The sequence below is a fragment of the Pollicipes pollicipes genome, unplaced genomic scaffold (assembly GCF_011947565.3).
Source record: "Pollicipes pollicipes isolate AB1234 unplaced genomic scaffold, Ppol_2.1 Scaffold_6686;HRSCAF=7923_pilon_pilon_pilon, whole genome shotgun sequence".
Taxonomy (NCBI): Eukaryota; Metazoa; Arthropoda; class Thecostraca; order Pollicipedomorpha; family Pollicipedidae; genus Pollicipes; species Pollicipes pollicipes.
The window spans coordinates 32,284,489-32,294,630 of record NW_023596921.1 but is presented as its reverse complement, the minus strand read 5'-3'; the positions used below and the strand labels follow the sequence as shown (position 1 = coordinate 32,294,630).

Here is a 10,142-nt window from a genome sequence, read left to right as displayed (position 1 = left end):
TGTCCTTCTCTAGACGGTTATAATTGCACAGTTATACACACACGCCACATACGATATATATATATATATATATATATATATATATTGTAGTAAATAATCGTGTTATGCATAGTCACCGCCGGTTCACCTGTACGGCGCTCATGGCTACACCACAAGACGAGCCTATCAAGCACCGGGCCACCATCAGCATGGGGAAGTTGTAGGCTAGTGCCATGAGCAGCCAGCCGGCGATGCAGGGTAGCGCCTGCAGCTGCAGCACCCGCCGCGGACCGAGGTGGTGGACCAGAACACCGGCCAGCGCGGAGCCGGCCAGCGCCGACAAGGAGTGCATGCTGGCTGAAATAAAAAGTCGCAGCGTTTTACTAAAAGATGTGCACTGGCTGTCACACATAAACGTGCGCTCGCTCGCTCGCTCGCTGTAACGCTAATTTGCTGAGCGCGGTACTGGTGACCACACCGACCACCAACTTTTTCAATTCAAAGCCACGTGCCCTGCGCATTCAGAGCACCGCTTTGCATGTGAAATTGGAAGATGACGGCGGAGTGGTGAAAATATATACAATGCTCTTCCCCAGCTTTTCGCTGGCTTTCAGAACTGCATCGCGACACTGACAGGGTGCAAGCGATGCTCAAAGCACGCGTGGCAATGCTGACTTTTCGAGTTCGCGTGCAGCACAACACTCCTCGCCCCTCGCTGCCCACGATACGCACCAAACCAGGTTCCTTGCTGCATTGTGAGAGGTATGTCCGACCCGTTCGTCATCAGCTGCGGCAGCAGGACGGCCGGCACGGTCGTGTGTGCTCCCTGGCACCCGCTGAACGAAGCCACTGTGACCCCGATCAAGACCTGTTGGCAACGGGCATAACGAAGCGTCGACGGTAAACACGCTCTTCCTCTCGAGTATGATCCATCACGAACTACGCGCTGCCGGTGCAGAAGAAAACAAGCCACATTAAGTCGCCAAATGGTTGTCAAGGATTTGATTGTCAAGATTGTCAAGGCCTCATGAAGGACCGAGCATGCGTCAAGTGCGCGCAGTGAGCTCTCGCTCCCAGCTCACGGCCCCTTGACTTCCAGGGACGCCTTGAAACAAACAGTCCGCGGCAGTTCATACAGTCAGACAATCGGAAATGTGCACAATGAACTCAGACAGGGCCATTGATCCCCAAATGTTTATAAGTCGAGACGCGGTCCAAGGCTCTTGTCGTATAAATACCAAATCAAAAGCGGCTGGGCACCATGAAGCTTCCGATCCATACGCATGTGCGTCCAAATGGAAGGATATCCTTTTCACTGCAGCAGCCTACATATGGCCAGGTTTCTTGGGCGGCCCGGAACTTTTTTAGATCAAAGTCTGCGGGCAATCCAACCCTTGAATGATCGGAAGGTTAACAAAGCGCTCGGGGTGGGGGCTCAAATTGACCTAACCGAAGGTGATTCTAAATGGTTTCCGAACGACGCAGCCTAGGCGCGCCAAATTTTGCACACTGGTAGACAATTGTATAGCGGATCGTTTGGCGTCATCAATTGAGATGCACCATTGTAAGTTGCTGATCTATGGTAGGTCAAAGTCAGATCATGGTTTCAGCAGCGAAGGCAATTTCTAGGGAATCCTTAAACATGATCCAACAACGGAGGGTTACACAGAAGCCATACATCCTCTTAGAAGCTTTCTGAGGCGACACAACTATTGGATGAGCAAATTGCGTTGATCTAAGGTCAGGAATAAAGGTCCCACCAGGGCCAAAACCAAACTGCTTTGTTAGTCCGGGCTTGCGTATGGGATAGTTTGGCGCTCATTTCGAGTTGATTGACAGCAGGACCCGCATTATACATCTTCCATGGATTTCTTAGAGGTCAGAATAGGTTATTGACCTAAAATGACCCAGGTTAACATTTTGTTTTAGGAACATACTGCCTAGCGTAACCTTTGTCGCTTGGTCAAATGCAAAATTCAAAGCAATCTTGTATGATTTTGATCGCCTTGACCTTCAAAAGGTCAAACAAGGTCACTAACCTTGAATGAGAGTGTGACCTTTTGCTTAGAAACGGTTATCTAGGCTCTGGGAGCACTTGGGAGACGAACCCGGAACTTGGCCTAGTTTGATCTTTTTTGACCCGAAGGTCATGACCTAGGAACCCGAAGCTTTGGCCCAAGTGAGTTCACTTACAGGTCAACACACCCCGTAAATTTAGTGTCTCTAGCTCTTTTAGTTCCCGAGGTCTCAGGGGGGGGGGTCAAATTGATCCCCTCCCCCCACACCCGAGCGAAGGGTATCTAGCTGGCCACCCTGGCGCGTGCTACAAGGAAGCTGCAGTGCACAAGATAGATTAGATCCTTGCAGGACTGACAATCGGTCTATCATGACGATCGCTGCCGTGATGTGCTCGTGACATGACGTGCGTAACGTGACGGTCAATTCAGACGATTAATCATCCAGCGGTCAGAAATGTTTGGTGCTATGATGTCAAACGAGCATCCTGGCCGGGATATAACACCAGTACGCATACTGAGATTTTCTGCTATGCCCATGCGTTAAAACGTGGGCACTCAAACAATAACCTCATCATTGGTAACATTGTGATGTCATTTTGATGTGATCTACGACAGCCTGATCCGCCACAGATCATAAGCTCATCACACACATCAAACGTCGTGAGCGCACCTGGCGCAGCAGCCGCCCACCCTTCAGCTCATCGTGGTTGCCCGCATCGCTCGCAGATGTCGCCACCATACCGTGCCAGGTCGCCGCAGAACGGCGGCGGTCAGGTCAGATATCACGCGAAGGCCTCAGCTCGATCCAAACTGGAAGAAAATTTGAGGATTAGGTAGTGAATTCATGAGATCTGACTGGCCATGCACATGTTGTCTAGGTGTTAATAGTCGGTGGTTAAAATGAAGTGTGGTGGAAACCTGCCGATGCAGAATTATCTCACAAACTAGTAGACCAGCTCCGATATTCTGTGAATGCATTGGTGGCTTTCAATTACTTTTGAGATGTTACGCGACATAGGAGATGGTTCTCCACTGGATGACGTTCTGATGTTCTAGGAAAGAAATATGGAAGTCATGGATATTTGAGATGGTAATAGCTAACATTTTTCATTAGAATGAACATTCTAACAGCTAAGCATGCTCATGTAATTAAGCCCACGGGATCATGTTTAGTTACATGCGTGCAAAGTTGTGACCCAAGCTCTAATTCATCCAGTGTCTTCATTTTTTGCCATAATAACATAATTGGTGTCTTTACGCCTGCTACAATTTTATCATCCACTTCATCACGCTCACGCAAGCCCACCGAGCCGTCACGTCATAGGGAGCGGCCGAGGTCATGTCCGAAAAATATACAGCTCGGCCAGGCGGACGCACGCCGCTGTTTTACTGCCATCGCGCCTGTCAGCATGACGTGGCGTATTTCGCTCGGGACGGGCGCTGGACGGAGACACAGTTGAGTGATGAGACCGGGGTGACTGCGCCGAGATGACAGCTTCACACCTGGAGGATACAGCCATGCACCGGTAACACCCGTGTGCCCCGCAGAACTGCGACATGGGCTCATTATAAATGTTGCTCATGTATGAACGGTACGGCACGTAATTTTGGTCGTGGCTTAAAGATACGTACAATTTGATTCTTATTGGTTCCAAACCTTTGTTAGAAACATAAACTTGCAGTTATTGCAAACGGAAGAATGAGCCACGCTGAGAGAGTTGCTCAATCTCATGAGCGACACAAGGAAGGGGGAAGACGCTCACTGCTTGCAATACTATGTTTTTGAAGATTCTCTCCGAGGGCTAAATGATATATGATGCTACAAAGAAGAGAACGGTCAGACAGTAATAAAAAACCCTGGAGGTAATCGAAACCCGTTAAGAAGACGAAATACAGACCTCATAAAACCAAAGCGAGAGCTGAAGAACAGAGCTGAACTGTCCAATGTAGGCGGAGGTACCTATCACAGATCTCCAAGTCTCACATGTATTATGTGGATCGTCATTCAGCGAGTGTTGCCTGTCATAATACAAGAGAGTTAACGCCCACCATCCGGCGTCACTAGGGGCAAAGAAGCCAAATTATAAGATAAAGAGAAGATGCAGGATGCTCGACCTGGACTTCTAAATGCGTGAGGTAGGATAGCATTATGATGGATAACGAAGGCCTCCCACGGTTTCTCAAAGGCTCTGAATAGCTTCAGAGTCCGCGAATTCTACACGGATGGCAAGACCGTATAGGCTCTGATAAGGCAAGAACAGGCGCACTCTGAAAATATTTCTATGACGTGAAGCAATTCGGTAACCAAGTGTCGCACATTGTACCATGGGGAGGGTTGGGATCAACGCAAGGTTATCTATCAGGCCCTCTTTATGGAGAACGGCCGCATGAACCGCGAAATGTACCTGAAGCAGTGTGTGAAACGTCACTTAAAGCCATTCCTGGACGTGCACTACTCCGAGAAAGATTAGATGCTCTGGCCAGTGCTGGCCAACTCGCACTACCAAACGAGATACCGTCCACACACATGGACAACCATGAGATCCCCTACATCGCAAAGGAAGGCAGCCCTCCAAATATACCCAACATCGTGTGGTGCGATGATTAACCCGTCGGATCAATGTGGAGCATCCTCAAGCAGCTGGTATGCGCGCGAAACTTGACAGTTAGCAGCAAGACCCGACTAGTCAACAGGATCAAGCGGAAGGTGACAAAGTGGACCTGGGGGTTATGCGGAAGATGCTGACTCACGGGCGTCATGACATGCGTGCTGTGTGCCGTGATGATGCGCACGTACAGATGCAATGGCACCACTCGACACCGTGTATTGTGTTGCGTACGTAGGGTCAAATATGAGACATTTTGTCCCTTCCATAATGACTGTCATTCATTCACACTTCGCTTGAACTTCCAGCGAACACAAGCATGCCAATTTAATAGAGCAAAGGTACAATTACGTGGTGGGTCGCAAACTAATCATAGGCTGAAGTAATGGCTGGCTATTACACATAGTTTGAGAGTATGGCAGTATGTATTGGGGTTTAAAAACACTCTACAACATAAACCAATGATTCTGAGTGTCAAGTCGATAAAACTAAGAGAAGAGACATGTTAAAAAGAACACTCGTGGCAACGACCGCACAGTGGTGCGTCAAAGGCGCACATACAAAACGCACCTTAAGTACACATACACACGCACACACACACACACACACACACAAACACACACACACACACACACAACACACACACACACACCACACACACACACACACACACACACACACACACACACACACACACATTCATCAATTTTCAGCTAAAAGCTCACACTTAAAAGACACGAGTGACATGGTGAGGCAAAGCGATGTAGAGTTGTTCTACATTGTACAGGAGGCGCCACCTACCCGCCTCCGTTGCCACGCGCGGAAGTGCTAGATCAGTGATGCGATGGGTAGAGCGTGATCGAAGAGAAACGTTGTCCTGTATCTGGGGGGGGGGGGGGGGAGGGGCAAGAGCTTGCAGTTTGCCGGTGACACAGTACTGTGTGTGTGTGTGTGTGTTGTGGTGTGTGTGTGTGTGTGTGTTGTGTGTGTGTTGTGTGTGTGTGGTGTGTGTGTGTGTGTGTGTGGTGTGTGTGTGTGTGTGTTGTGTTGTGTGTGTGTGTGTGTTGTGTGTGTGTGTGTGTGTGTGTGTGTTGTGTGTGTGGTGGTGTGTGTGTGTGTGTGTGCGTGTGTGTGTGTGTGTGTGTGTGTGTGTGTGTGTGACACATAGTGAGGCAACTCAATAGTGTTGTTGGCAGAGCTGACTGGAGTAGGCCAGACCACTCCCCCACAACCGAGATATGGTCAAATTTGCGACGGCCGGAGGCAACGTGCAGCTGCAGAGTTTAGGATATTTCGGAGGCGCTGCGTGTTTTTCTCCGATATGTTGCCGCAGACGGGAAGGCAATAGCGAACGTGCGAGGGGACCAAGGCGTTAATCAAGGTAGGCATAAACATAAGCAGGATCGGATTATGCACGTGGGATAGCCCGACGAGGGCACCATTGCTTTTTTTTCATCACGCGTCAGGTACGTGAGGCCAGGTGAGGTCTTTGGCTCTTCACGCAATGCACCGTCACAAGTCACTGCGTCCTTACTCAAGGCCTGCGTCCTCGCGGAACCCAGCAGTAATGGGAGCCCCGCCTCGGTGATTTTAACGGGAGCCACGGACTATAAATTCCGTTTTACCAATATCTGCACTTGGACAGTGGGAGCGGAACCAGATGTCCGAATATTGTTCGAATCATCTGATGGGCCTCCAGACTTGTAAATGGGATGTACTATAGAATGTTTCCAGGGGTCGGGTTATTCGCAGGATGTGAGGCAGGTGTTGAGAATGAGAGAGATAACGTGACGTATGATTTCAAAACAAATCTTGGTCACCTAATACAAATATCGTCAACCACACAAGCTCCTGAATTTGCATAGAAGAGTACGGGACGGAGAGAGTCGCTAGTCATGGGCTTTAGATAAAGAGCACAGGTGTCAACCCTGGGCAGACGGCATGGAAGCACATGGGGCCCTCCTGGCTCAAACCTCATCAGCAACACGGAGGCCCATCCCCACAAAATACTCGTTTAACTCGTTGGGGCTGGCCTCAAGATACAACTCTCTGTGTGGACTTCTTGCCCTCAATTACTTGGGTGATGTTCCTGGACATGACGTCAGGACCCGTCAGGCGTCAGTACAAGATCCCCACGATTGTCCCAAAATATGCAATCGTTCTTTCCGTGACGAGCCTTGCCGTGGACTTCACGAAAACCTGTCTTCTGTGGTCGGTCCGTCGAGTTCACATCAGTCGCTTTAGGTCCAACATGACACTGCACGTTTCGCACATCATCCTGTCCGTACCCCACATCCTGCTTTCCTTATCCACATATTTGCATCCATTTCTCGCATTCTCTCTGCATTCACTTCACACATCGTCTTCTCTTCTTCCTCATCCTCTTTCTACGTTTGTTGCCTCCACTTTGTCCATCTCTGCATGATCCTGCCTCGTGTCAACATCATGCTGCTCAATCTTAACATCGATCAGCCCAGTCCCGTCATCATCCCCAAGGCACATCAGCATCGGAGCCCAGCAAAGTGTCTTGGCAGTACAACCGCTACTTGGCATACTTCTCCTGCCAGCCGACGGGTTTCATGGGTTCAAAGTGTGCTTCTAGGAAGCTGACTATCGCCAATACCTAACCGATTTTAATGGACCCAGCGCCACAAGAAAGATTGCTTTATCGCCATACACCGACCTACGGACCGATCTATACCTAGGGGAACCAAGGTGCCTCGCCATGCCAGGGTTTTCCCGCACGGTACGCCGTGAGCTTTCTGAATTCACGAAACGTGCCTTTCAGTCTTAGTTGCGCAGTTGGCGACGTGCTGTATTTATATGGTGGAGGTCGTTGGTTCAAGCCCAAGCCGGCACCGGATTTTTTTAACAGTTCCCTTTGGAATATGACGAGCTGCTTGCGAACGGCCAATACACACCGTCAGTGAAATGCAGGTCGCAGTCCATTGACAGGTTATTGCGCAAGTATTACATATGACTCCCATTCAATCCCGCAATACGTTTACTATCGTTGTGCCAGTGCCACGTTAACTCCAGTAACTATGTGTGAAATGTTTCGTGGAATTAAACTAGAGCACATGGTGGCATTTCTAATACATTTCTGGTCTTATATAGAAATTATGCACTGCAATCGGTTGCAACCGGACTTACATTATCCTGCATCAGTATGTTTAGCTCCTGCAGTAGCACATCTATGCTCAACGTCAGTTTATTTTGGACATCAACGCGTTTAGTCTGGACGCCAGACTGCTTATTTCAGAACAGGGATCTCCCGGGCACCGGAATCAACATATCCGGTCCTGGCACCTATATGTGTGGCCCCGACGTTAGGAAGGTTAGTCTGGACATCGGCGTGTGCTGTCAGAACGCGACCACTCTATGTGATGTCACACGCGACCAGTTTATCCCATGGCCAGTCATATCATCACACCGTTGTGTTCACGTCCTTCATATTCGACACTAAGAATTGGACGGTGGACCTTGGTCGGAGCGCCTGGAGCCACAGAATAATTGCTAACACATTCTGAGTTCTGGGCGTCAGGAAAGAGCGAAACAGTGCAGGGTTGACGCGGGTTTCTATTCAGGCCAGTGGCCCGGCCTGCTTACCGTCGAGGTCGCAGCGTCGGCGTCGACGGTCCGGCGCGGTCGGAGCCGGTGTGGCGTCGTCCGGCCGGGAGAAGTCTGACGGGGCGCATGGGCGCTTGGCATATATCCAGACGTAAATAGACTAGGCGCGATGGGTATCTACTGTTTATCTATGTTTGTTTATGAAGCAGACCATGTGCGAGATGACTTATCGCGTCACAGGGCTTAACTCACCAGTCTTGAAACAATAGCCTGATCCATGAATGCTGGTCATGGTGCAAGGCTGTGAAGGCCAGACCTCCGAAGCTTAACACTGCACATCGGAAAGATTGCACAAGAGTTAGATAAGTGAACGCTCGTACTATCCTAGCAGAAACGAATTCGTCTGAAGTAATGCGCAAATTGATCGAAGCAAATGCGCCTGTGTTCAGCCCAAGTGTAAGGCCAAGGCCAGCATGGCGAGAGACCCTACCAAGCGCAGACTTTGTTGTAAGCGAGTCTTCAGCCCAACTCGTGTCACACCCGGCTCGCCGGTCGCACCGTAACCGGACCGGAAAAAAGAAGGTTGTTGAATATCACGCATGATGCTTACTAAGCCAGACCACTAGCCTTTCTCATAAAGATTGTTACAAACCGTGTGTATTTTGTTATTTGTAGTTTAGAGTTTACAAAGTATAAAGTACAACTGTTTTATAAAACCAGCGCTGATTGTGCAATCAAAGTTGTGCCTTGAAAATTTGTTGTCGCCAATCAGCGGTCTTGCCAAGGACGCATCAGAGGTATGTCCGACCGCTTTTTACCACCCCAAACGCCCAGCGTTGACGTGAGGTCACTGGAGTCTTGACACAGCGAGAGCAGCTTGCAGCCTCGCACGGTGCATATTACGATCTGGATATTTGCGTTTCCGTTGGTTACAACTGCATGGCATGCCAAATTTGCTGGGAAAAGCTACCCTTTCTTCCTTCCGTCCCTAAAAATATGTTACGTTATCAAGCGATTAGTTTGGTGTAAATTCGGAAAACCTGACCTAAATTGCATCGTTCGCACTGAACGGGACATTGGTGTCAACGCATACAGTCACGTTTTTGCGGTCGGGTTCACCGTTCTCACTGTCCCCGCTTCTACCGTCGCCGGTTTCTGTGTCACCCATATGCGCGTGCCCAGAGGCGCATCCATAAACTTGGTGGAGTAGGGGTGACACGGGGCTTTATGAAAGGCCTCTGGAGAAAGAGTCCCTAGGTTGTCTGCGGGCTCCAATGATTTCTATCTTTTCGTTTCTTTTTATCCAGTTATTCCGACGGATGGCTGACGAGAGGGCTATGGAACGGACACTGTCAGTGTCAATTCCATGAACAATGACACCACATACTTATTTCGTCCAGACGGCACCTTGGGTGAAACACTGGGGGCCGCAGCATACTTATGATGCTACATTCTGGTGACACCGGCGCCGGGCCTCATGATTGATTCGGGGGCCCTCTGAAGATACATTGGTCTCCTTTATGACGCCGGCTGTCCTCTGACGGCAGCAGTTAGTTAGACTGGGAGTAAAGGCTTTCAGTCACGCACAATAATTTCTTACATGCACAAGGAATCTACTAAATGACACGGAGATCACTTTTAACAACATCGGGTCCCTGGGCAAAACGGAGCGAGGCCCTTTGTTGGTTATTGTGCCCACTGTCCGACACATTACCATTCCATTGTCTTAATGCAGGGCCTTTTATTGCCCTATTTCCTATCTCCCTTTATCCTTATCCTTATCCCCGAAGAATGCAAGAGTTCCACTGACATTGCACGTCCCGTCACTGTCCATTTCTAGCGGACGGACCCGTTGCCAGCACGGATTCCCTTGCTGACACAGGATCCCTTGTCAGGCACTGTGTCCCCATGATAATACAAAGTGTCTCTTTTTCATCTCCGTTTAGCTAGCCTCCGCGCCCACTTGCCA

The 10,142-nt window shown here is 49.5% G+C and overlaps 1 protein-coding gene across 1 annotated transcript in view; it reads right to left on the bottom strand.

Moving 5' to 3' along the window:
- The window catches only part of LOC119108192 (glucose-6-phosphate 1-dehydrogenase), a 19,788-nt gene extending 11,520 nt beyond the window's left edge, over nucleotides 1-8,268 (bottom strand). The window contains exons 1-4 of the mRNA XM_037231768.1: nucleotides 8,213-8,268; nucleotides 2,668-2,807; nucleotides 712-847; nucleotides 117-336 (exon numbers count right to left, since the gene is read on the bottom strand). Coding sequence (XP_037087663.1) covers nucleotides 117-336; nucleotides 712-847; nucleotides 2,668-2,736 — 425 coding nt within the window. The 5' untranslated portion in view covers nucleotides 2,737-2,807; nucleotides 8,213-8,268. The remainder of the gene's footprint in view (nucleotides 1-116; nucleotides 337-711; nucleotides 848-2,667; nucleotides 2,808-8,212) is intronic.
- Nucleotides 8,269-10,142: the final 1,874 nt, after the last annotated feature.